Here is a 27,958-nt window from a genome sequence, read left to right as displayed (position 1 = left end):
AATAATCTCCTAATGTATCAGCAGAGGTATTTTAGATACATTACTAACAGACCTTTGACAAGCAAATAGGGAAGACCTTTGCTTGCAAGTAAATCAGACCTTTGGTTAGAGATAGTGTTGATCTCTGTGGTTTTCATCGATTTCTTACTCCTCAGTACATTTCTCCCATTTGAATGGAGAAATGCTCTATGTATTTACATTTGATAAGTCGCAATTGTATAACCTACATAAATAAACTGGATGTTCACCTAATTTATAGGCAAATAAATGTTTTCATCTTCCCTTCAAAGAGTTTTGGCTTGCTAGTGTTATCTAGCAGCTATTTAGCTACATACAAGGAAAATAAGAACTCTTGGAACAGTTTACAGCTGAATAATGCTTTGACAGAACTGAACAAACATTATTAATCTTGTGTAGAAAGTATTTCAGGTTTGCTGGGTTACAGTGTAAAACATGATCATCCCATTATGTTATTTAAGCTTATTTCTACTCTTTAACTCCAATTGTCATGACAGGTTTTTGATATTGAACTCAAGTTTACAGGTCTTCAAAAATAAAACTTAAAAGTAATCCATTGTCTTGACTGCATGTAAGTTGAAACAAAGCTTATATTCAAGATTGCTTTAACTTACGTTTTTATGGCTTGAAATTCTTACAGTAAATACTCTCAGTAAGTGCTTCAGGAACGTGTTGGAATGCTCATTTCAGCACACTTCAAACAAGCCCTTTTATTTATCCTTAGGAAACTCCTATATAAAACATTTATTATATGACAATATGTTGGGGAAGCTATTATGGTTAACTGAAAAAAAGTCGGCTTGTTTTCCAAAAGCTTCAGAGACATTTTAGTTTCACATTTGAATTGATTACCACATCCAGCTATACAGTATAAGTTTATTGTAATTTGGTAAACCCATCCCCTTCAGAATAAAGCTGTTAGTCTCAGGATCTCGGTCTACAGCAGGACAAATGCGTAGCATTTAGGGATGTTGTTTTAACTTCAAGAGAATGCAAGAGAGCAATTGTTAATAGTTGCTATAATGTAAGAAATAACATGAAGTAAAAGAAATTAAAATATGTAATCATTGCTGTGCTATGGGATGTGCTTCAAAAGGAAAATAATCAATTTTACTTGGTAATGGCAACACAATGTTATTTATTAAGCTATAACATTATTTAATATTATATCAGTCATATATTTGTTCAAGTAATCTTGAATGATCTGACATTAATGTTATGTGCAATATGATGCAACATTTGACAAGTTACTAAATCTGCTTTAATCCATTGTTTGTGGTAATTGTTAATGCTAGCAATACATTGCTATTTTAGGTACAAGCTGTATGTCTTGCTATTTAGAGATCTAGGATTAGCTTACTTTGTCTCTTTTGATGCCTATTGTCTTGACAAGTAGCATTTATCTCCACAGTCGTTTACCATTAGCAGTGGGGGCCGCATGGTTCTTCTGGCACTCAATGCAACCATCCTCTATCTTTTGGGGAATAAAGATTAGATATAAGCCCCATTAGCTGTCTTGCAGAGTGAAAAATGACCTGCTTTAATGCTATAGCTTTCAAAATGCAAAGCTTTGTGTTTCCAGCAGGCTTTTACAGTACATGATCCACCCATTTTGGACATGTGATATTTTACACTGTTATGTTAAGCCAATTTGTGACTTTCAGTTCTCTCATGTCAGTGAAAATCTTTTTTTTGTGCCCAGACAGTTTTTTTTTTTCTTATTCTATAATCAGCATGTGATTTTTTTCATGCACTGTAGCAATAATTAATGTAAAATTCTATGCCTTCATTAAAGATTTCACAAATGAGTCATTAGGAAGAATTGAATTTCCTGTTAGTATCTGGCCACCGATACATTTTTAGTGCATATAGGCACTGATGGTTTTAAATAAGTTTGCTTATAGACATGGAGAACAAATATCCTGTCTGATGTCTGTGAAGGTGAAGTTAAGGTAAGGAAGGTAACATTTATTTTAACAGTGCAGACTGGAGACGCTAATGTTCAACAGACTTTTCCCTGTTGAGCACTAATGTTTCATTCTGTGTTGGCTCAAGGAAACAGCTGCGGAAATATATTACCGTCACGATAATGTCTCATTGCCCTCTTTACAAGGACACTCATTTAGTCCCTGAAAAAGCTCATCTCTGTTCTTTGATTACTTAACCTGCACTGACCTTATATGATAACCTACATTTCTTCCTATGCTTTGAAAGCCCCAGGTTTGGTGCTGGCCAGTGGGCTAACCATTCTCTGAGTTTGATCTGACAGGATGTGGTGTTGCTTTCACATCTGGGGTGGCCTCTTTTTTTAGAGGGAAGATAATTTTGGGGAGTGCAGAGACAGAGATGGATTACTCTGCACTATTGTGCTGGGGCAAGGAAACATCTTTAGAGATCTGCTATCTCTCAGCCAAAAGGTACTTTTGCCTGTATAGTGACTTAAATACAATCTGTATTACGAAAGGAGAACTTGGTACTTGGACTGGAGTCATCCTGAACTGAGTTTTTTTTTTTTTTATACATTTAGTTTATCAGATTCATTGGTTTATAACCAGTGTCACGTTGTTGTGTACCTGCTTATCTGTTAGAATGCCTGTGCCATTTGTCTTGTCAACTTGAGCCTCTGAGCAAATTGAAATGGACTCTGCTGAGCAGGCCTGCTGTGCAGGTATGCTCCGTTATGTTACTACCATTGCTGTTTCACTGGTGTGTTGTTTGTTTTGGCAATATTTCGTTATTCACACCCAGATGGCGCTGGCATGTATGAGCTCAGCAAGCTCTCTGCTCCCAAGCTGTTGAAAAGCGAAAGCAAATATTATATCTTTATTTTTTAAGAAAATAATATATATATATATATCTCAGCAGCCATTTAAACCTAATGCCACTCTTACTGCATGTAAATGTCTTGACACTGCCTGCCACCTGTGTGAAGTCTTATGCAGCAAGCCTGAGGCTGTTGGAATAGAGGAAGAAAAAAGAGAAATTATTCCCTTAGAGGAAAAAAGGGGCCATAGCAAGAGATGTAGCCTACTTTAAAAATGGCCCATGTAAGAGTTGTTCTAATCTAAGGTATGCATTGACTGCCAAGTCAATATGGCATGCTCTCTAAAGGGAGGGTGGACTGTGACACAGCAGGTGATGTTTATAGGACAGCAAAGCACTGACTCAGCACTCTTGCTCACTTGTTTACTTGTTTCTGCCTCTTTTTAGCATCTATTTTTAAGCCTCTCTCTCTCTCGCTCTCTCTCTCCCCTTGACATCTTTAGCGGAGCAGCAGACATTCATGATGCTACACCAAGGGGTAAGTTGGGCCGACATAGCTTGAGGCATTTGGCCCTGACATCATTAGCGAGGGAAAGCTCTGACATCACCCAGGCTCCTTTGGAATGTCTGGTGCACTGTGAAAGCCTTGGGGTCTCTTTCTGTCTCAGATAAAGACAGATAAAGACCATTATTCACATGGACACATTGAAACAATCATACTTTTAACTATATATGGATATTTTAACTGTCAAATCCAGACCGAGAAAGAATTCTAGTTAAGATAACAGAAAACATGGCGAACCTTGTTTTAGCTGTTCTAGACTTCCAGACATTGATGTTATTATAGTCCATCTATGCATTTTCTGTACAACTTATCTTACACAAGGTCACAAGGATCCTGCAGCCAATCCCAAGGCACAACGCAGGGAACTTTCTGGACAAGGTGGCAATTTGTCACAGGGCATGTCACACATGCTCATTCACCCTGGGGAGGAAACCAGTGTACCCGAAGAAACCCCCGAAGCACTGGGAAAGCCAAGAGAACCCCAGAGGTGTGAGAAAAACATGCTAACCTCCAAGCCACCATTATTATACACCGTTATTATATGTATATATTTAGTCTTCCAATTCTACACTTACATCACATTACCTTTTAATAACGGTTCATTGTTGCAGCTTTTAAGAAAGCATACAATTGCCAGTCTGTCCTCACTATTAGTTTATGACTAGAATATTCTAGGTTGACATATTTGGAAAGCTCCTGGTTATTTGTCAGCATCTCCAGTGAGTTTTATCTACATTTAACCATATGTCTGAAACCTGTAACTACTCTCAATTCAACCTTGTATGGGAATCGAAGGGGATTATGACAGTAGATTTTCTAGTGAACTCATTAAATTCAATAATGCACTTTATCTTTGTAGAGAGCAGAGGAGAGTTTAGCTTTAGAACTGTATATGTTTAAATGTGTATATATAGAATCAGCTCTCTCTCTCTCTCTCTCTCCCTCTCTCTCTCTCTCTCTCTCTCTCTCTCTCTCTCTCTCTCTCTCTCTATCTATATATATATATATATAAATATATATATAAATATATATATATATATATAAATATATATATAAATATATATATATATAGAGAGAGATAGAGATATATATATATATATATATATATAAATATATAAATATTTGTGTGTATGTGATAAAAAAATGCAAAAGAGGGCTATTGCTTTATTCCACTTATAAATCTGTGCTCCATTTCAAAATAACAAATTCCTCGCATGTGAAAACTCTAAAGAATAAATTTCTGATTCTGAGTAACTACTAAGTAATTAACAGAAAGGGGCGGGGTCTCAGTTGTCACGCGCAACAGTATCAAAGCGTCGCGCGCAGTAAATCAAATCAAATGGATGTGTTTTAGTTCTCATCTCTAACAAAGGACTTTTTTATGAACTACTATATAACAGTATATGCAGTGGAAATGAGGCGTAACTTAGAAAAGCAGTCTTTCAGCGAAGGGTAGTTCTACAGAATGAAATAAGTAAGATTTCCTCAAACATAGTGTTAGCTAGCTTGCATATAAATAAAGGGGGCGGAGCTGTTGGTTGTCAGGAGCAACGGCGTCAACACACTCGCACACTCGGTAGCGAGGCAGTTAGCTTGGTGCGTGCTTTGTGTCCACAACCCCGCGTGAACGCTTTCTCCACTCAGATCTGAGGAACTAACCAGGATACAGGATCTTCTCCTGGTCTGTAGCTCTGAGAGACTTTTTTTTTGCTGTCAACGTAAAAGAAAAGGAGAAGGAATAAGAGAATGAATTATTTTAGACATCCTTTTTCTGTATCCACCACGCGTTAACGCTCAGCAGTAGCAGGGTTTGGTTTTATTCTGCCTCTTTTGCGTCGATTTCTCTTTTCTCTTTGTGGGAGAAGAAGGGGAGACAACGTAATGCTTTCGCAAATGTGAACGGGAAGTGAAGTGTGTGCAGCGATTTTGGGGAGAGAGAGTGGACACACACACACACACACACACACACACACACACACACACAGAGAGAGAGAGAGATGGGCAAATCCAACAGCAAACTCAAGCCAGAGGTGGTGGAGGAGCTGACCAGGAAAACCTACTGTGAGTAACACACACACACACACGTGTTACATGTGTATTTAGGAGATCCTATCATAAAGTAAGTAGCAACCATGTGGCAGCAGTATCCTAAAAATAAACAGCTCAGCTGAACCTTTGCTTGTAAAATGCCATTTATCAGAAACATCTGCTAAAATACACTAAGGCTTACATGAGCAAATGGCAAATGCAAGAAGAGACAGCATTAAAATGTGAAGTACGTTTTATATATATATATAAAACTATTTTTTTTACATATTTGTAACGTTTAAAAGGCTATAATCATCATCTTCATCATCTCCTCCCCTAATATTATTTAAAAAAAAAAAAAAACCTTTGATTTGCAGCATGCTATACAATGGCTAGAATATTTCTTCCTTTCGGGGCTTCTGTTTATCTTCTGATCAGACTATCAGCTCAAACCTGAGCCGAAGAGCAGAACACAGCTGGCTGCCCCCACACCCATTTTCCTTACAACGTAACTCATAAGGCATATGTAATTCCAGCATAGAGAATGGGGTTGATTGAGGGAGGTGGAAGACTTCTCAGTGTTTATTGCTATTCTAATTCACTCAGCTGGCAGCAGAGGACTCTAAACCTGACAAAGTGCTTCTTTAAAGATGTTGTAATCGTCGACGTTGTAAAGATTTTAGAATACAAACTCCTCTCTTTTACCAGCTATTAAGTTAACTCACTTTTGTGTACACACACCTCGATGTTTTGAGAAAGGAGTGTGATGTCAATGTATGATATGTGTTAACCTGAATGCGTACTTATTTGTGGCTCTATACAGAAATCAGTTAATAGGATCTCTGATGTGTTTCACTGAGCTCAGCTGCGTAATTGTTAATCTTTTGATCTGGCCTGCAATTATTATTTGGAAAGACACTACATTGGAACTGTTTGTGCTATAGTTCATTTAGTTCAACAAATAACACTCTGCTGCATGTTATGCAGCATTTTATCCTTCATGGACCTTCATATCCATCATTAATACATTGCATTTTAACTTTCTGGCAAAACAAAATAGGCAGCAGCAGAACTTTTTCTTGTCCAGTGGGCTATATAAAAATTATGATTGGTCCACCCCTGCAAAGAGTAGAAACTGTGCTTTGGTGTTGTCTTAAGTGTAGTTGTATTTTATTTGGTATAATGTGTGCATGTACAGTAAGTCTCTTCTGATAATAATTATTTAGTAAAATATTTTACTATTTTATAGAAATCTATATGGAAATAAAAAAAATTAAGATCAGTACTGGAAAATGTATTGTTCTAAATGACAACCCATGACAGACACCCACACTGATCAAGTTTATAGGCTTCAGTAACAGATATTTGACTTTGTTGTTTTAAAATATAGAATCAATGCATCATACTCAGATGTTTACATGGCGTTTTTGTAAAAGAAGTTGTAATGTATGGTGGGTTTGGCAAGTATTTACACCCCTTCAGATTTCGCTCTTTCACACATATTGTGTCATACATGTCATTTAAAATGGCGTGTTTAGAACCGGTTTTTAGCACAGATAAATACTCAGAGGTCCTCAGTGCTTTATTTAGTACAGTTACAGCTTTGAGTGGATGTGGACTACATTTCTCTCCTTCCGGTTTCTCTATAGGTGTTTTATAAATCTGGGCTTTCCCCACTTTGACATTCAAAGAGATCCTTAAACTTGTCCCAAAGCTACACCAGCTAGCACTGTTATGGCTGTATGTTTGAATTTTAATACATTTGTTGAGAAAAGAAAACTAGATTATTCCATATAAAGCACAATAAGACACCTAACCCATGAACCCTAACCCTGAAGACCTACCATATGATGTATGTAAGTTAAATGTTTAAAGAATAATTTACTTATCACATCCTGGCATGTTGAATCAGATATAAGCAGCATCTGTAGTAGGTAACATGGAAAAATCAGCAAACATTTGTTACTAAAGGATGTGGTAGCTCCGTGGTTAAGGTGTCGGACTACTGATCGGGAGGTCATAAGTTCGAATCTCAGGTCCACAAAGTTGCCACTGCTGGGTCCTTGGGCAAGGCCGTTAACCCTCAATTGCTCAGTTGTATAAATTGAAAGAAAAAAAAAGTAAGTCTAGACATGTTTTATCGACAGACACAATAGATAAATAGATACACAATAGATGAACAAATATTCCATGCACAGCTTTCCTGAACGGTGTTAAAGAAAAGCAGTCAGATCTTTTGCATCTACAACCTCAGAAAATCTAAATCCCATATGGCGTTTCCTCCCATTGTAAAATTGCAAGATAGATATAACTAACATACAACTAGTCAAATCATTTTCAAAATTGAAAAATGTTTTTCATTTATTTGGTGAACTCCTGTCCCCAGGGTCATAAATCCCAGTTTAGCCCAAACAAAATCCCAGCCATGATTCTAGGCTACATTAGACTACCTGGGTAATAGCTGACATTTGTTCCCTAGCTCCTAGAGGTGTCCTCTGAGATCTGACGTTAAGTAGATCAGTATACGTCATGTTTCAGTCAACATTTTGGATTTTTGTCACATTATATAGATTTTATAGAAATAAGACTTTTAGCATCTTATAGTGAGGAATAATAAAATCAATCAATGAAATGAAATCTACGTATCTCAAAATCTGGTATGGCTTTGAAATGAGTAAATACAAGCTAAATCATTGGCCAGCTTTTATAAGATTATTATAACTTGTAAGCATGTAATGATTACACCCAAATACTGGAGTCAAATATTTCTTCCACATCATTTGAACATCATGAATTATTATTTCTCTTTTTTTTAATGAAATGTCACCAGATGTAGGATATAAGACGCGTAATAAATTGTTGAACTTGTTATAGCACATTAGCACATCATGATCCTATCAGATTGTAGAAATGAAATGGAAGTATGATGCAGATCTGAAGATTATTATTGGCTAATTATATTATGGCCCATTCCTTGCTCAGCAGGATTATAGGAGATAAAGTGATTCAATCAGCTCTCTATGCTCTAGAAAGTGATTATGGCCTTATGAAGCTTTTACATATTCAAATGATGTCTATGTAACTACTAATTAATAACGATAAATCTGACATTATTTATCTAATTACTTTTTGTTGAACGTAAAAACATATGTGGAAATTTTGCCCTTAATTTAAATACTGTGCATTAATAAGGATTGTTTCCAGCATACATCATTTGAACAACGCTATCATTTCTGAAATATTCCCAGATAGTATAGGTCTGGTCTGGAATGCCATCTATTAATATTTTTATGTCCTGGGAAGAATGGATTTCAGAATACTCACCACTTCATCATGACAAAGTGCAAGGTTGTACTTGCTTTGTACCCTCAATGGGGGTGTTGACGGCAGCTGTCAAGAGCCTAAATTACCACTTTCACTCCAACAGGTTCACTCAGCGTGAGTGTGTTCTCCTGTACACATCTTTTAACAGAATTTTATGGCTTGCCTTTTATTAGTTAATGTTCTACAGTATGTGAGACGACTGTTTCCAACATATGCAATCATTAGTTTTTTATGTCTGAGGTTGTCCCACTGAAGAGTTGTGACTGAATTTTGAAATTAGAATTAAAATAAGATGTGTTCAGCCACATTTTCGCTCGCTGCTGTTGGAGAACGTTCTTCAAAGCTCTTATTGGTTATGCCCTGTGAGATTCAATTAGAAACCATGTTAAAAGCAAGAAAGACAGTGCTTTAGTTGTCAGTTGGTCCTACTAGTGAGTTGATTACAAAGTAAAGCCCTATTCGGATAGGATTATTTATCCAGGGGACACCCAATAATGCATTTTTCACATGCCTCCTCAGTAATAAGCTCTTACTTCAGAACAGTAATTAAATAAGCACAAGGAGAACATGATGGTAACTAGAGCTCAGCATTGAGACAGAGACCCTGGGGTTGTGAGGCAGAAATACATTTCTGAAATTTAAAAGTCTTCAAAGAAAGTTTCTAGTAATTCATGCTTTGATAATCCGATCGCGCTCTACAAGGTTTGCTTCCTATCCAGCTAAATTGAACCTGTCATGTTTTTCACTAATTATCTGTCTTATGTAGACACCAAGCTGTAACCTTCTAGTCATTAACATGGTTCATATGATTGTATGAAGGTTTTAAACATACTTCTGGCTTGTGATTGTGCCTCACAGCCTCTTCAGGGATCTCCCTGTGTTTGTGTCTGTGTTTGTGTGTGTTCCCTTATTGTACCCAGTAATCCCAGTATAGGCTCCTGATTGACTTTTCCCCAGGATAAACAAGTTACTGCAAATGCATGAACAAATGAATGTGCATATGTTTATTTAGTATTGATTTTTCTTTTTACCTCAAACGATTCTTCTTGACTGGCCATCATCATTTTATTCCTGATACAAAAGATTTATGCCACCTAGCTAGTGTCATTACTGCCGGTATATTAAATCCTTGGCTCCAAAATAAAGAATAATCAACAAAGACACATTTTGCTAATAAATCCAGCAGTACAGTACAGCAAAATCTAAGGCTAATTCATTTTGAACGCAGCATTATTCCAGGTCTTGAAATGGCTCTCGTGTACTTAGGAAGGACCAGTGTGGGAAGGTGCTTCCTCTTTGTGTTGTAGGATGATATTTAGAACATTATTACATGTGAAGCTTCCTCTCTTGGCCTCCATCCTATAGCCCTGGCTATGTAATTACTCCTGATGGGCCACTGGATAGAGTGGCCTGTAATTAGTTTGAGACTGCAATTGCTCAAAGGACCTCCCAGCCTTCCAGTCATTATTAGTGTAAGCAACACACACTCACTATATTATGAAGACACATCAGAAACAATGGAGGCACACAGTGTGTACTGCATGTTGTACAGTAACACACGCAAAGATATAACCAGCTGCTCAGCACTCAGCGTTACACACCTCTCTGTGCTTACTTTTTCTTTCATTCTGATTTCTCTTCCAGACATTTATTATTTTTCCTTCCTCCTCACCCTTCATCCTGATTGCAGCCTTTTTTTTGTTCTTCTGCTTACTCTCCCAGGCTTGCATCTTATGTACTGTATCTACTCTCACTCTATAGCTCTCCTGCTCTATCTTTACCTCACACTGCCTCTCTCTGTCCAGGTCCACACTAACACAGGTACGTTTAATAATGTCCACAGATCTGCTTCATTGTGGATAAATCAGATTTTTTTTTCATATTTTAGCAGCCTAATATGATAGTGTAAGCAGGTATTCCACTACACACACTGTCAGGACTGCTAATACTGTACTGGCCTTTTAGTCAGAACAAAATTAAAACAGGTCAATGCTGGGGGCCAATAAGAAACTCTTTACCTCAATCCCTTTGATTATTTATTTATTTATTCCATTTTTTTTCTTTTATGAGAAAAGTACTATATAAAACCTTATTATTATTATTATTATTATTATTATTATTATTGATAGTAGTAGTAGTAGTAGTAGGGTTAAGGGAAACTCATACATGGTGCATGTTGTCAGTTCCAAGCTAGCTGAACTTATTATTATGCTGGTTTCTGTATTACTTTGATGGACTGGCATAACATCCATGGTGTCCAGGTTCCCTATGACCCTGTGTACTGTAGGACAAACACTAAATAAAATGTATAAATATATGTGTTTCTGTATAAGGTATTTCATTTTTTTTCCTGTATGTTTATGAGGTGAAGAAAAATGGAACAGGAGAAGGTTGGAAACAGTAGAATAAAAGCCTGTATACTTCCTGCTTCATTTTCTTACCCGGATAATTTTCTAACAAAATTCATGTGCTTAAAAACAAATATCTCAAACACATACTTGTGTGTTGCAGTGTGTTAGGTGTGCAGGTATTGACACCAAGAGTCTTGGTAACGACTGGTATAAATAACACAGAGTGTATTCTTTGTGATGTGAAGGTGCAGTGTGGATGTTAAAGGATGTAGTGTGTTAGTGATCGAGTCCAGGTGTGTGCAGACAGTATTCAAATGAACATTAAAGTCCTTAACGGCAATGAATTTTAGTTCTCTGTAGCCATGTTTGCCCACCGTGTTATACCCTGAAAGATGTAGATTGGGAGAACACAGAGTAGCAGATAGCTTGGAGTAGCAAATGAGTAGTGAAAGTCTAACTCAAATTCTTTCCCCAACTTCAGAAGAGGTGGGTAGAGTATCCAAAATCTGCATTCAAGTAAAAGTACAAGTACTTCTGGAAATATTTTCACAAGTAAAAATCTTAATAGTTACTTGAGTAAGAATAAATAAGTACCATTGAAAAACAACTCAAGTACTGTAGCTAGTTACTAGTTACTTCTGATCTGATTGATATGAAGCGACAACCCAGAATTTTAAACTACTTGGGGAGCTTTCACACACCTCTTCTTGAAAGTCTTTTTGTTCTGCTTATATAAAACATAGGTTTAAGTAAAGTAGCCTATCTCAGTCCAGTGATGAGCACATTAACATCACATAACCTGTCATTTGCAATAAAATCTCAAACACAACCAGATGCTTTTCTAACAGTTAACTATGTCTTTATTTTCACATTCACAACACAAACTTGTCAGCATCTGCATTTAAACATGTTCATTATGATGTCTGTGTATGAACTTGTTTGTGTGTGTTTGCGCTTGTACACAGTATGTGAATGTTTATTTGGTCATATGTTCTTTCTTGAACAACTAGCACACGTCTACCTCTGCTTCAGTCTTCATCTTCCAACCAAACGCACGCTAAACGTAGCAGCGTCTCCTTAGGTAGCCTCTCCAACGTCTGGTGAGATTTGCTTACAAGTCATATAAACTTTTGACGGACAAACGCCGCCAAATGTAGTTTTTTTTCACTAAAAATGTACTTGAGTAAGAGTAAATGTACACATCTTTAAATATACTTTGAAAGTACAAGTTAACCAACAACTATGGTACTTAAATGTAATTCGTTACTACCCACCTCTTAGCAGCCATGTATGACAAATGGAGTCCTCAGCATATTTTGGTATAATTAGGCCACAGTTTGACTCACATAGCTGTAAGTAACATAGATGATGTGTATCATGTAGCTTAACCATGTCATTGGTCAAGTTCTAAATTACTAATAAATAAAACTAGTTTATAAAATAGTAATCATGTGTAGTAAAAATATATATTAATACTTTAGCATCAGAGCATAGCTAACATAAATAAATTCCTAAATGAAATAATATGCAAAGATCAGACATCATTCATGTAAAGCGCAGGTTGATTTGTATATAAAACAAATCAAAGTGTGATTAATTTGGGCAAATCCAGAACTCTGGAGTTTGTTGTAGGTGTTAGCACACAGGTAGGCAGAGAATAATGAGGTAATCCATACCAGTCCTCTGTACAAGCAGGCAGGAGTCAAAACAATGAGAAGCTAGAAACACAGGAACACTGAGAAACTAATGTCAGACATAATGACACAAAATACTTACTAAGAAACAAAGACATGAGAGGGTATAAACTGAGAATCTAATTAGGGGCTAATACAAAATAGGTGAACACAATGGATCACAGCGCAAACCATAAACAAATACAATTGCAATTGTTACTATGGGAACAGCAATGCGAACTCTGTGATATCTCGCTGATCAACTGCATTTAGGACAGATGGAAATGTAATTTTTTCTGCCATGCTATTGTTTTAAGCCTCGTAGACCACTTAAGCCAGCATTTTGACACTTTAATTAGGACCAGAATTAGACAGAACAGTTAAAAACATGATCACAATAAAAGTAAAATACATTGTTTATTTAATTAGCAATAATACTTGGCCTTCAGTTTTTTTTTCTGATATTTAATGAATGGTTTTATCATCAAACCTAAGCTTACATTTCTCTGTATTTTTACAGATTTCATCTTGAGATTTGCAGAATTCATGCGCTCCTCCTGCTAATGCATTTCTCACCCACATCAAGCAGCTTTATGTTTGTGTTTATTTGGGCTTGTGTTTAGAAGCATGGAGATAGAGGCTCTGTTTTACCGGCCGTAGCTTCAGCTTGGAGTCTGTACTTAGCATCGGTGTCAGCCAATGTGTGCTGCTCTGAGGTATGTTAGGATTACTATGATTCAGAGGGAGAGAAGACTTGTCTTATGCAACTCTGTTATGAGCCATAAACCAGATTCCTTCTTTCTTCCTTGTGATTCAATTGACATTATTTGCATGAAATAAGCCTAATCAGAGTCCTCGCTCTGCATCAAGCTGAGAGCCAGATTCACTGATGCTGATTGCGAGATGGAGGATCTTATCCAGGCACAACATTTGCTGGTATGTGTGTGTAAATTGTAACAAAATATATAATTATGGTCATATTTTGTGGGTTGTTTCACAATTTGTGAGTCACACGTGTCCAATATTTTATACAATATTTTGTACAGTATGTCATGAAAACAAAATTCCACATAGTTTCTTTTCTTTTTTCTTTGGTGTAAACCTCTTAAAAAAAAAAGCACAGTCACAGGTTAAGAATCGTTTATGGGTTTAACAGTTTATGCATATATTTTTACAGTTACATCCATTCTGGATCCTAGTTTATTCTTTAAAAAAAATGTATTCAGATTCAATAAGCATTTTATCATGGTCAGGGTGGTGGTAGTCTCTGTTGGCTAAACATCTGATACATATAGCACACAAAATTGGACACATTACGAATTTTGAAGTTGTCATCTGATTGGTCTACAGGATTTCTGGGAGACATGTGCATCATGTTTTTTATTGGTCTACCTGGAAATAAAGCCATTGCTCTACTTTCCTCGTGGTAGATGGAAGCTGCCGTATTTAACTGTGACAAATGAGCGCTTATGAGGATCAGTTAAACGTTGGATTTTCCAAATTAAGTGAAGTTCATGTAATAGTGTCAATAAATTATACAACTTTGTTAAATGAATGATCTAAGCTTCCATGCCGGTCTGTTTTTTTGTTGTTGTTGTTGTTGTATGGACTTTAAAGACCAGTCACTTAACATGACACTGAACAAAATGAGCCCTGATTGGTTGTTTTACATGTCAGTCAGACGCTCTCTTGGGCAGTTCTTGCCCAATAAAAGTTGTTTTGGAGTCCAGACCTTTTGCTTTCAGTCTGTAGTTTTGTCCAGGGTGGTGGTGGAGAATGGGAATAATAAAAAGCACACCGTGAGTACGTCTGAGTACACCCTGAGTACATGTCCTTCCATAACAAAGAACAATTCACTCACACATTCACATCTCATTCACAATGAAGGCCATGTTTTGGGAGGTGGGAGGAAAGCAGAGAACCCAGGAGACGCCCACGATCACACTGGTATAAAATGTGAAACTTAACACAGACATTAATCTGAGCTCAGGGTCGACACATGGACCCTGGGGGTGTATGGTAGTGGCGATGCATTATTCATGGCATATTATTTGATCACAGTTAATTGAAGAACAGACTGTTATTAAAGGAGTGTTTGTGGTGTCCACAGATCTCTAAGATCCTGGTGTCAGGTGGAAGTGGCCCTAAGCCAGCAGAGTCACACAAGGCTTTCTCAAATGGATGACTAGTCATTCCGACAACAGCCAGAGCAGTCAATTTTGAAAATAGGTTCTATTTCCTGCAGCCCTATAACAACGATATCAGTGTTATCCTTCTTCTGTCTATTTCTCTTTTCTCTCATTTTGTTCTCCACTTCTTAACTACTGCACACTTCAGAGCCCACTACACATAACTCTCCTTTACTTCCCCAAGCTCGTTCCTGTCCTCTTTACTACACTTCACTGACCTTTGTAATGACTATGTTGCTGTCTGGTCAAAAAAGTGTGTGTGTGTGTGTGTGTGTGTATGTGTGTTACTATGGGCTCAGCTGAAAACACATTGCTAACTCCTGTAGCAATGCAAAACAATTAGGTAACAGCAGACAGTACACTTTGACTACGGAGGCCATACTCACACTTAGGCTTCATAAAGGGAGAATCATTTCATTTATGCAAACCTACACAGTGTTCTGAGTTCACCAGCGCACACACATCAACATAACCTGCACAAACTTTCTCAACAACATCGACTGCAAATTGTTTGCTAATTGGATAGATGTTGACGTGTGTGCCAGGAATGTAACACATTCATGTACATATAATACATTACATTTTAATTATAACTGACTTATACTAGCTCTGTGTCCCAGCATGGCCGATCTAGTCTAAATGTTCTGGCTCTGCCACTGTCTGTGGCCCCATTATCTCATTACAAATAGAAGAAAGATGCTGTTTTATTCATGTCATAACTGGTGTAATGTTTAAGGAATTAAACTCAACAGGGTATATGATTATATGTGATGCCAGTACACTGGCCCTTTGTCATTACCCCAGGAAGCTTTTCTCTCTTTTTTTTTTCCCTCAAAGCTAAAAAGACCAAACATCAGGACCTTATGTTAATGCAACCTCCTGCTTCTTTAGATGTTCCTGTTGTGGAACAGTTTCTGACGTACAGATACTCTGGGTTGCCGTTTGGAAGATCAGGGTTTAAACCCCAGTGCTGTCGAGCTGCCACTGTTGGGCCACTGAGCAACCCTCTCTGCTCCAGTGGTGCTGTATCATGACTGAATATGCGCTCTGACTCCAACTTCCAATGTTGGGATATAGGAAGAAAGAATTTTACTGTGCTGTAATGTATATGTGACAAAAATAAAAGGCTCCTTCTTCTGCTTTGAAACATCCCCTTACAGACAACATCACATTAACAACAATTATACAGATAACAACACATTTCTAAATTCATTTATTTCCTTAAACCTGAATAGCTCAACTTTATTTACAGTTGAATTTATTTACATTTATGGCATTTGGCAGACGCCCTTATCCAGAGCAACTTGCATTTCATCTCATTTTATTGAGGGTTAAGGGTGTTGATCACCGCCCAGCAGTGGACCTTGCTACTTGGGATTCAAACTCACAATCTTCCAATGAGAAGTCCAACACCTTAACCACTAGGCTGCCACGATTTATTTTGTATGGGCTGGTAGGGTACATTGCCACAAGCTCAGAGACACATCTGGAGCATGATAAATTATTAATATAGCTGTTGATATGTTGCCAGGTGAACATGACTGACCACCATCTTCCATTTTGTAATGTTATGCACACTAAGTTTACATCGATCAGTAAGTTTGAATTTTTACGTGCTTTACTGTGTGTTTTGTGTATATTGCTGTTATGTTATGCTGTTTTTTGCATCATGCTGTTATGATCATACTGCACTTGTCACATAAAATTATGTTTATCACACACATACTGCACATTTCCCCACATAACTCTACTTCGTTTGCTTCCATGATATATTTTAAGATAAATAATCTCATTTTGGAGAATATACAGTTGTGTTTGAAATTATAGTTGGCATAATTGTAGAGACTTTAATTTAATTGACATTTACTAAAACATTTAATTTTTTTTAAATATAGTTTCTCTAAAATCTTATTACCACAATAGTGTGATGTCTGTTGGAATTGACATCAGACTCAGTTTCCCAGTTCACAGTAAACCAGAACAATGATCAAACACACCACACACACACACACACAAATGTATATACACACACTTATAGCACTCACCCTCTATAAAATTATATATTATAAAAGTGTTTATTTGCTAAAGTTGTTATTTTGCATATGATTTTCTGGTTTTGAACCTGGCCTCATTTCTGGTTTTGTGATTTTGCGCTTTTCTTCCTGTGCCTGACTCTATGCCTGTTTTTGACTACATTGAGTTGGTTTGCTTGCCTTTAAAACTGTGTCCGTCAATGTGGCCGCTCACAAATGTTGTTTATTTTAATAAGTGTAAACATATTTTTATAGTTCATATGTACATTGTAATAAAATTGCTGTTAACAGAGGTTTAGCTGTTATTTAATTTTTTGTTCTGAGAATGTTAATGGAGAAGTACAGAGATGGTCAGAAGGAACTGCACTGTGTATTTGTGGATTTAGAGAAAGCGTGTGACAGGCTGCCGAGAGAGGAGCTATGGCAATGAGTAGTGTAGGATATGAGAGGAGTATGACAGCAGTGAGATGTGCTGTAGATCAGACAGTAGAGTTTAAGGTGGAGGTGGGGCTACAGCATGGATCGGCTTTGAGCCCCTTCTTGTTTCTTAAGGTAATGGACCACATTGGATGACATTGTGGACCAATGTAATGGACCACATTGGATGACATTGTGATCTGTAGTGAGAGTAGAGAGCAATTGGAGGAACACCTAGAAAGGTGGAGGTCTGCTCTGGAAAGAAGAGGACTGAAAATCAGTTTTAGTAAGACAGAATACATGTGTATGAATGATAGGCAGGGAAGTAGAACACTGAGGTTACAGGGGGTTGAGGTCAAGAAGGTGAAGGAGTTTAGGTATTTGGCATCAGCTGTCCAGTGCAACGGGGGTGTGGAAAAGAGGTGAAGAGTTGAGTGCAGGCGGGTTGGAGTGGGCGGAGAAAAGTGTCAGGAGTGTTGTGTGCCAGAAGAGTGTCAGCAAGAATCAACGGAAAGGTGTAGAAGACAGTAGTGAGAACAGCTCTGCTGTGTGGGTTAGAGACTGTAGCAGTAACGAAAAGACATGAGGCAGAGATGAAGGTAGAAGGGATGAGGATGTTGAGGTCCTATTTAGGAGTGACGAGGAAGGTCAGGATTAGAAACGAACACATCAGAGAGACAGCTCAGGTTGGCTGTTTTGGGGACAAGGTCAGAGCGGCTAGACTGAGAGGGTTTGGACATGTGCAGAGAAGGGAGAGTGGTAATACCGGTAGAAGGTTGTTGGAGATAGAGCTGCCAGGTAAAAGGTAGAGAGGAAGGGCCAAAGAGGAGATATATGGATGTGTTAAAAGAGGACATGTTTATTGGTGTGAGAGTAGAGGATGCAGAGGATAGAGTTGAGTGAAAACAGACGATGGCTGTGGCAACCCCTAACGGGAAAAGCCAAAATTAGAAGAATAGTTAATATTTTAGTACTGCCAGAGCACATGGACAATTCACCTGATCTGGTGTCTAAGAAGCCTAAATGACATGTTAACTTTCCTACACAAATCAGATGGTGAACCGTTGGTTCTGACTATAGATCTAAAAGATGAATTTCCAAATTGCCCAAGGATACAGGAGATCTATTTGCTTTCACACTATGAAATGACATGCCTTTCCCTTTGAAAACTGTGTAAATAGGCAGACTGCACTCACTCACTCTCACTCACTCATTTTCTACCGCTTATCCGAACTACCTCGGGTCACGGGGAGCCTGTGCCTATCTCAGGCGTCATCGGGCATCAAGGCAGGATACACCCTGGACGGAGTGCCAACCCATCGCAGGGCACACACACACTCTCATTCACTCACGCAGTCACACACTACGGACAATTTCCAGAGATGCCAATCAACCTACCATGCATGTCTTTGGACCGGGGGAGGAAACTGGAGTACCCGGAGGAAACCCCCGAGGCACAGGGAGAACATGCAAACTCCACACACACAAGGCGGAGGTGGGAATCGCACCCCCAACCCTGGAGGTGTGAGGCGAACATGCTAACCACTAAGCCACTGTGCCCCCCAGCAGACTGCACGTGTTATCATTTTCACTTTCATCACACAGTGTCTGTTACAGGGAGCAGAGTTCAAATAAGTGATGCTGCAGCTGAACCCAGCTTTCCTGCCAAAGATACTGATACCACACACATCAGTAGTCCTGTCAACCTGTCTATGTGTACAGTGAAGGTTATCAAGCCTTATACCCAAATGACTGTCAGCTGCAAGGACACTGATCAGGTGTTTGTGATCCATGCAGAGCTCTATAAAGGGGCTTTGTTGTCTTAAGACAGGTCAGCCTGTTGACTTAAAGATGAGTGTACTCAAACACTTTCTTCCATTAAATCATATTGGACAGTTTGGGGTGACAGTAAAAGAGTGACTTAGCAAAGGAGGTTGGCTAAGCATTTTTTTGGGGCACACGTTTAGAATTTACTACATCAATAAAGGACAGGTTTTAACTTTTAACTGGGAAAGTAACCAAACTTTTTACTTTTGTTACCCGGTTCCCTCAGAAGGGAACAAGACACTATGTCATGGCTGATGCTGTGGGAACGTTCCTCACAGAAGAAGTGTCTGAAGCTCTGAAATCATTCCAATCTATTGGCTAGATTGGAATGATGTCTGAAGCTCTGAAATCAGCTCTGAGAACAGCATTACCAATGCTGCCAGGAGATATCTGTTCCGGTGGCCGTGAAAGGGCACAAACAAGCCAGGAACAGAGCACATTAGCCCTGTAAGTGGTATATAACCTGATAAGGTTGTGTGGAGATGATCAATCTGCCACAGCACAAATATCCTGGAGGGGAATGCCCCTAGCAAAAGTGCACATCATAGGCCTAGGAGATAGCTACCATTACCCTGCATAAGGTGCTCCTTGGAGACCGGATTGCTTTGGTTGTGGCCACTAATGCAGTTGATTGATGGGCATAAATTCTAAGAACTCAGACTCTTTCTCCACCAGCTTGTGGGGTAGAAGGCAGAAAGTCTGCAGAAAGATCAAATGACTGACTAATAGTCGAGTGGTTTCCAGGGTCAGAAACTCCTGAGACTGACTCTATTGGCTTAAAGGGGGCTTAGAGTAGCCAATCCAGGACCACTGAGAGGTGTGCAGGAAAACCTCAGACTAGAGAACGGGCACATGACTCGCCGCAATGGCTGCCATGTACACCTCAATCTAGTGGGTGATAGGCCCTTATTTAGATGTGTACAAATAGGGCAGTGTGCTAGAACATGACGATGCCGATTACACCAGAGGCAAAAGTTCAACATACTGAACTTGAGGAGCCAAGTAGCATACTGTACCCTGGCCAAGAATTCCATGAGCAAGAGCCTCAGCTATGATTGCACCATGGCATTCAGCACCAGAGGGGCTAGTGAAAAAGGAAAGCTACAGGGAACAGAGAGATGACTTCTTAGAGGTCATCTACGACTGCTTAACAAACAGATAGGGAGGCGTCTTTCAGAAGAGCCTTGCGACAACGACACACCCTAAGAGTGGGACCCAAGGTGAGAACTGGGGTCTGTCCACATAAGAAGAGTACAAAGCTTGTGACGCGTAACCCTTGTGACCATGAGAAGGTTGTCTGTGGGGTTGAAAAAATCCTTGATCCTCAGCAAAGTTGAAATGTTGTCATGTGTAGCAGACCCAAAGGAATAGCTTTGGCTGCAATCGCCATGAGCTGAGCACCCTCTGCACAGCAGAGAAGCATTAGCCTAGCCAGATGTCTTTTAGAACAGAAAGGATGGAATCCCCATGCGATAGACAGATGTGCCCGCATCGTGGCTGAATCCCATCAAATGCCTGGCTGCCACATCCCTCGACTGTAGGCATCCCTGGAAACCCTAGCTCTCGGATGTTAGGACCGGATGTTTGGATGTTCATTTTCTGACCACAGATGAGCTCCTTTAGCTTGGTAAACTTGCAAACCTGTGGGACTGTAGGCCTCCCCTATAAGGTCAGCTCAATGGGAGTGCAGACTTTTTCCATGCAGCCAATGAAGGGGAGAGATAGCTGGCAAGCGTCGCTTCAACCTAGGCATGGCCGCATACCCATGTTCATCTAGGCTCACAATTGCTGAATAATCAGCTGTGTCTGAGGAGAACAAACAGACAGAATAAGGATTATTCCACAGCCTTAACACCTCAGTGTAGAGGTCTGCAAAAAATGGGAGATGCCTGCATGGAAGTTGAAGGTGGTGTGAAGTTAGGTGAGTGGATAAGGCTAACCTTTCATCAGGCCAATCTATGCTAAGCTTAGTAACAACTGTGATCACATCCATGGGTTTTCAAACACCATAGAATGTGCTTGCAATTCGACTGCTGCTTGTTCTACATTGCCCTCACTGAGCTCCCCAGAGTCCGATGCAGAAAATAATAATAATAATATCTGTAAAAAATAATCTCAAAGTGATCTCCTGTAGGAATCGGATTCAGCTGCTTGGCGGGAATACGGCCAAATGGGTGCGGATTGAGCTTAATGACAAAGCACCTTTTTTTTTCAATTGCTTTTACAGCACAAATGCCACTGGCTATTTTCAGATAGAAATTCAGTGGCAGACCACTCATCATTGCCCACATCGAGCTTCTAAGAGCCCGATGCAAACGATAGTAATTCCTCATTCAGTTAGGGCAAAATCGCAAAGCGAGCTCCCAGAGTCTAAGCGGAGTCTAAGAGCAATCATTTGCATTGCATGCAATCGGCTCCCTCGAGAGCCGTCTGCTTGCCATGGTAAAGAAGAAAAGACACTAGTCCTTATATATCTTCTTTTCCCTAGTCTTAGACAATAAGACAGACAACATACACAGAGTGCTTCCTGAAGACAAAGAAGCTGGAGTAATGTGGATGAACCTGGATGCACATTTATTGTCTTGTTGGGGTGCTCTGCCTTGTCACATGACCTCCTTAGCTAATAGATTGGCATGATTTCACACAGACCTTCAGGCGTCAAGTTCCACTGAAAGGGAACTGCGTACTTGCTAGATATTTTCACAAGCAAACCTGTGGTGATGCATTCTTTGCGACGTGTCGTGGATGGATTGTCTTTCCTCTTTTATGTTATTACTCATACAATTAAGCAATATTACACAAACAAGAGTGTTGTTTCTGAATATAAGATGTGTGCACAAATGTGTGTACCTTTTGTGTCTTAGCTTAATTAATTTCTGTCCTGGTGTTTTTGTTTTCCCTTAGAGCAGACTTATATGATGCATCCCAAACAGCTCCCTAGTTCAGTAGTCAGTGCACTGACTTTCTCAATCGCAAAATCCTTCCAGTTTGTTCTGTAAAAAATCCCACAATGCACTGCAAAAATCTTCTCTTCTCTGTTCTCTTACTGGAAATGACATGATATTTTCTGAAACCACTCAGCTAAAACAAAAACTTTGCCTACAAATGTAAGTAGACTGGTTTCATTGTTGTAGCCTCCAAATGATTACTTGCGTTAGCAATTTTGAACTGTATTTGATGTTCTAATGGTGGTGCTAACAAGGGTGCTAACAAGCTGATTGAGACATACCCTAATTGTTTTTTTTTGTGTGTTTATTCATAAATTTGTTTCTAATGCTTTGTGACTATTACTTGTGTTGATCACGATTGTCCTATGTCACCTGCCTGCCTATGTTTTGACCAGTACTACAGACACTGACGTGTGTCTTTGCAGGATGTGTCTTTGTAGGAGCCTCTGTCACAAACACTATTCAGCTGGTGAGTGTTTCAATAAGAACAGTAACTGAAGTACTTGTCACCTTAAACTGCAGTGAATTTATCACCACAAGTCTCCAGTCGCTGTATGAATGAATTGAGTTACTACTACTCAATGAATTGAGTTACTGCTACTCATTGACATCGTAATAATGAATACGCGATGCAGTGTGTACTGTTTGTCAAGGATCACATGCACTCTACTGTCTTCACTTCCATTGGTTTGCATCCTATGCTCCAAATAGAACCATATTTGCTAAAATATATTCAACAGTTTTGAAAGTTCAGCTTTGTCCTGTTGCTGGAAGTCGCAATCTCTCACGTATAGACGAATGATTTACGTCCGTTTTGTCGCTGTATGTGCGAACGTAGTATTAGAAGAAAGTGCCATTGCACATCTGTACAAGTTCATTCTACCTGATCACCTTTATCATATAATGATATATTTCTGTCGTGATGGCCATGGTCTATTTCGGGATGGTAATGTCCCTATGCACCAGGGCTTAATGAGAGATTTATTTATGTATAAGTCTGATTAAAACTTTCTTGTAGTAATTTAGACCATCTATTTGAAGCAGTCTATTTATAGCCATTCTGATCCATATCAGACTATAAAAATGTGTAAGCCAGAAATGTGATGTGTCTGTCGCAATTCAGTGGCAGAGCTGACACAACTCCAACCTTAGGGCTGACACCTCCACAGTTTGCTTTTTCGTTCTGTCGCTGTTGTGCTGTTGTCAGGTTTACAGTGTGGCCACATATACCTTCAAAACTTGCAAAACTAAATCAAGGGATTTGTCCGATTCTAAAAGAAAAAAAATCTTCATCATTTAAAACTGTTAACAAGGAAAATGCTAGATATAAGCAGATGCCTTGCATATAATGATTATGTAGTTTTCAATATTTGAAAAGCTTTGTCCCTTTCCTTAACTGTTTGTTTTGTAATACCTCATGCTGCAGCCTGGGTTATTAATAATATTTTCTTCTCCCATGTCTTCCTCTGCAGTCACTGAAAAAGAAGTCCAGCAGTGGTAAGCTACATTCTGTTTTTCTCCTGTCCTTTTGTAAACCTAAAATTCATCCTTACTTTTCCATCAGATCCATCCATTTTCTTACATCACCAAGCACTCCAAACCAATCACAGATTAATTCTTATGAAACAAACATAGCTTCAGACTTACTGTCACAGTATTGATTAATGTATTTGGAAAATGCAAGTTTCTGGACCTCAGTGTTACCATGGACACGCAGTGAGGTATTGCATACTTAGAGAAGTTGCTGCTCAGATTTGTGGTTGGATTTATTATGGATACTGTGGGCAGCTGTCTGATCCTATGCTAATGCCTTTGCCAGTGTGTAGATGGATTGTACAGGCTTTTATTTGTCAGTAGAATCAAGACAATCACAGGGCTATGCAGTTAAGTGTTTTCCAACATCCACCACCCCTAAGCACTTTATGGAGCTCATTAATTAGTAGTGTATCTCAACACTCAACAAGTATCTCTAGATTTTATAGTAATATCAATGTGAAAGCTTATGTACAGTACATTCCATAGCTATGCTATAGAATATCCTCTTTGATATTCATCTCATTTATGAGCAACAGAAACATGTCAGTAATGTAAAGACGGGTTACATCCCTTCCATCACAGGAAGGGATCCATCACAGCACGCAATTCAGGTTCCAAAAACTCGTGGCCAATAAACATGGCCATCACAGATTTAAACTCTCAGCAGCCATCAGCACTCATCCTCTCACAATCTCCAGAATAATAATTACATACCTGTGACTCATTTTGTCTGTTGCTCAACTCACCCTTATATACACTGTGTTTTCTTTCATACTGCATGTAGTATACACTTTGTGTGGTTTCCTGTGGCAGTACAAAGCCGTCTATATTTTCTAGCTATTGTTCTGGTTTGGCGGGAGGATGGTGGTTGTCTTAAGGCAGGGAGGATGGTGGTTGTCTAATTTTGCACTGTAGTTTGTATTGTATTTTGATTCCTTCAGTTTGTTTCTCCCTCGTTCTTATCCCTATTGATGATCAGCACATTGTTTTCCCTGTTATTAAACGCTGCTGTGTTTGAGTTCTCTTTCGTGGCAGGATCTGAGTAACATGTTAGTTATAATAACATGCTATTGGATGGAATAAATTTTCTCAAGACTCTTTTCCAGCTGAACGAATAAGAAATGTTTTTTATATATGTGGTTTCTGTGCCAGACCATGTTGTGGCTGTGGGTGATAATCAGTACAAGAAAATTACTCTGCATGAAATTGCTTACAGCGTGTTTTTGGGGCAAAGGTCCTTCTTCAGTTGTTTAATCACTTGTGTTGCAGTAAACATACAGAATAATGGATCAAAAGACAGAATAATGTTCTTAAAGGGTTTTTTTAATTTAATTATTTAGTTTCATTATTCACTACTGAATACAGATACTTTCAGACAGATAATATGATAAATCATCTGTCACAAATTCCCTCTCTCAGCTTGTGGCCGGTTTTCCAGAGTGGATACTGAAGCAATATCATATTGTCCCAAATCCAAGGTGTCAGATACAAGTGCAAATCATCTCTAATGATAAAACAACTAAAAAGCAACAACAATAACAACAAAGCAGCAGACTAAAACAAAGCGGCAGACTAAAGCAATACAAGGGAAAACACAGGAAATAACTTGGTGCTTACATCATCGTCTGCAAATCTATGACTCAGTACATTTTTTGCCTCGCCTATATATATGATATACAGTATGCACACTGGTCAGTGCTATTTTGTGTTTTGTGTACTGTATTTGTCTTTGTATTGTATTTTCTGTTTGCACTGTCTTATCTCTCGCACCGTTACACACGTTGTACATTATGTGGCTAGGACTAATGTCGTTTTAATGTAGACAAAAAACTAATGGAATTTGGTCTCTGTTGCACTTCACAAACAGGATGTCATGATGTAAATTGTAAAATATAAAGGGTGACATGGTTAAGGTTTTGCCAAATTTTGTAAATTTTGTTCACAGGAACCTTTAGGGGTGCAAGTTATTTTGCCACATGTCATATCACTCATATTAGGGTGCAGGATTATGCTATTTACCCACAAAAATTATTTGTGCAGATGTTTTTAACCCTGGGGACCTAAGAACAACCTGAGTAAAAGCAAAATACAGTTTTTAAAGTAGTCCTGAAACCCCCAGGCTTGATTACTGTCAGCCCTCAAATAGTACAAGGCATAAACACTAGGTCACAATCAAAAGAAATTCCTGGAGAGATGACAGATACAAAGCTATTTGTAAGGTTCTGAGACTCCAGTAAGTCACTGCCATTATTGCCAAATGGATATAACTTGTGGCCTTTCTGCTAAAAGTTCTCTAACAGTGCTCATGCAGGAAGTCAAGTTAACCCAAGTTAACATTTAAGGAACTCAGGACTCTTCTTGCCTCAGATAAGGTCAGCATTTATGCTTCCTTAATTAGTTAGAACCTGGATTAAAATTTTCTCTTAATGGGAAAGTTACAGAGTGAAAAACACTGCTAACCAAGAGGAACATAACAGCTTGTTTTACATGTACCAAAAACACCTTGATGATCTCTAAACTTTCTGGTACAGAGTAAAAGTGGAACTTACAAAAACACAGCATTCCACAGTAAGAACTTCAAACATGGTGGTGGTATTTGTGATGATGTTGCGATGTTATGCTGCTTCAGGTCCTGAGCAATTCCCATAATTGAGGGAACCGTGAATTCGGTTTACCAGAAATTCAGGAAGGATAATGTTCGGTCATTAGTCTGTGATCTGAAGCACAACTAGGTTTGCACCAAGACAATGAATGGCTCAAAAGAAACTAAATTAAGGTTTTGGTGTAGCTTAATCACATTGACCTGAAACTGGCATTTTATGCTTGAAAACCCTCTAATTTAGCTTAATAAATGTCATATGTGGCTGATTTAAAGCACACACACACACACACACACATACACACACGCACACACACTCGCACAGTCCACTCTAACAGAACACCTGTACACCTGCTCATTTATGCAGTTATTCAATCACTCAATCAGCAGCACATAAATCATGCAGATACTTGTCAAGAGCTTCAGTTAATGCTCACATCAAGCGTTGCGAATGGGGAAAATTCTGACCTATAATTCTGACAATAATGACATGACTGTTATTGGAAAACACAACAGTCTGTAAGGTTTACACAAAATGGTGGCAAAATAGTTGTTGATAAGAAAAGACACTTTACTTTGTGGTCCACCCATTTCAAAGTTCAACGTTTTGTCTTTTAAAGTTGTATATCAGTCACAATAATTCGGCTAGATTTGTTAGTCCTGGCTTGTCATGGCTAGATGACTTGGTCAGAGCATCTCCTGTGGGGTGTTCCCAGTATGCAGTGGTTAGTACCTAACAAAAGTGATCAAAGCAAGAGCCAGTGATAGGATTATGGGTGCCTAAAGGCTCTTAAACACCGCCGTTTAACGCCTTATGACTAAACAAAGGATGCCAATATGGGTGTACACACCGACATGTAAAACGGCAGGCGTAAAAGCATCCAATTTTATAAAACGCCTCCGGCATGTTTTTTTTGGTTTGAAGGGGTCGCATTAAAAACTGTCCAACTAATGAGATTGACGGGTTTGTTCACGTGCCTGGAGCTTCTGAAGTTACAGTAAGGCATGAATTGGTGGTGCTCAAGCACAAAACGGTCTTGAGAAGATGCATTGAACACACGATGAATGTAGAGCTACTGGTTTCAATGGTTTTTAGAGCTTTATGACAAACACGACAGCGACCACAAAAAATTCGATAAGAGATTTCTTCTTATTCTGTGTGACAAGCCGGTGTCAGAAGCATAGATTTGCACATAGCACATAGTATATAGCACATAGCACTATATTATTTTATAATCAATGCGAAACCTACCTTGAAGCCAATGCAATGAGGATAAGATAGGGATGATATGTTCATATATTCTGGTTCTAGTTAGGACTCTAGCTGCTGCGTTGTGGACTAACTGGAGATTGTTTATGCTCCTACTGGAATGTCCAGACAGTAAAGCATTACAATAATCCAACCTAGAGGTAACAAATGCATGAACTAGTGTTTCTGCATCATGTAATGACATCATATTTCTTATCTTAGCAATATTTTTTAGGTGAAAGAAGGCTACCCTTGTGGTATTATTTATGTGAGATTCAAATGAGAGACCAGTTTCAATAATCACACCGAGGTCTTTTACTGCTGCATATGATGTAATAGAATGACCATCCACAGTTACTCTGTAATCAGAGAGCTTACTTCTGGCTGCCTGTGGACCTAGTAAAAGCACTTCTGTCTTGTCAGAGTTAAGCAGGAGGA

The 27,958-nt window shown here is 38.8% G+C and overlaps 1 protein-coding gene across 1 annotated transcript in view; it reads left to right on the top strand.

Annotated features, from left to right (window-relative positions):
• Positions 1–4,939: 4,939 nt before the first annotated feature.
• Positions 4,940–27,958, top strand: part of ncs1a (neuronal calcium sensor 1a) — a 40,140-nt gene continuing 17,121 nt past the window's right edge. The window contains exons 1-2 of the mRNA XM_060863598.1: positions 4,940–5,407; positions 23,609–23,633. Coding sequence (XP_060719581.1) covers positions 5,344–5,407; positions 23,609–23,633 — 89 coding nt within the window. The 5' untranslated portion in view covers positions 4,940–5,343. The remainder of the gene's footprint in view (positions 5,408–23,608; positions 23,634–27,958) is intronic.

This window comes from Tachysurus vachellii, chromosome 26 (assembly GCF_030014155.1).
Source record: "Tachysurus vachellii isolate PV-2020 chromosome 26, HZAU_Pvac_v1, whole genome shotgun sequence".
NCBI classification, from domain to species: Eukaryota; Metazoa; Chordata; class Actinopteri; order Siluriformes; family Bagridae; genus Tachysurus; species Tachysurus vachellii.
Note: the sequence above shows the minus strand (reverse complement) of the source record. Positions and strands in the feature narration are given on the sequence as shown.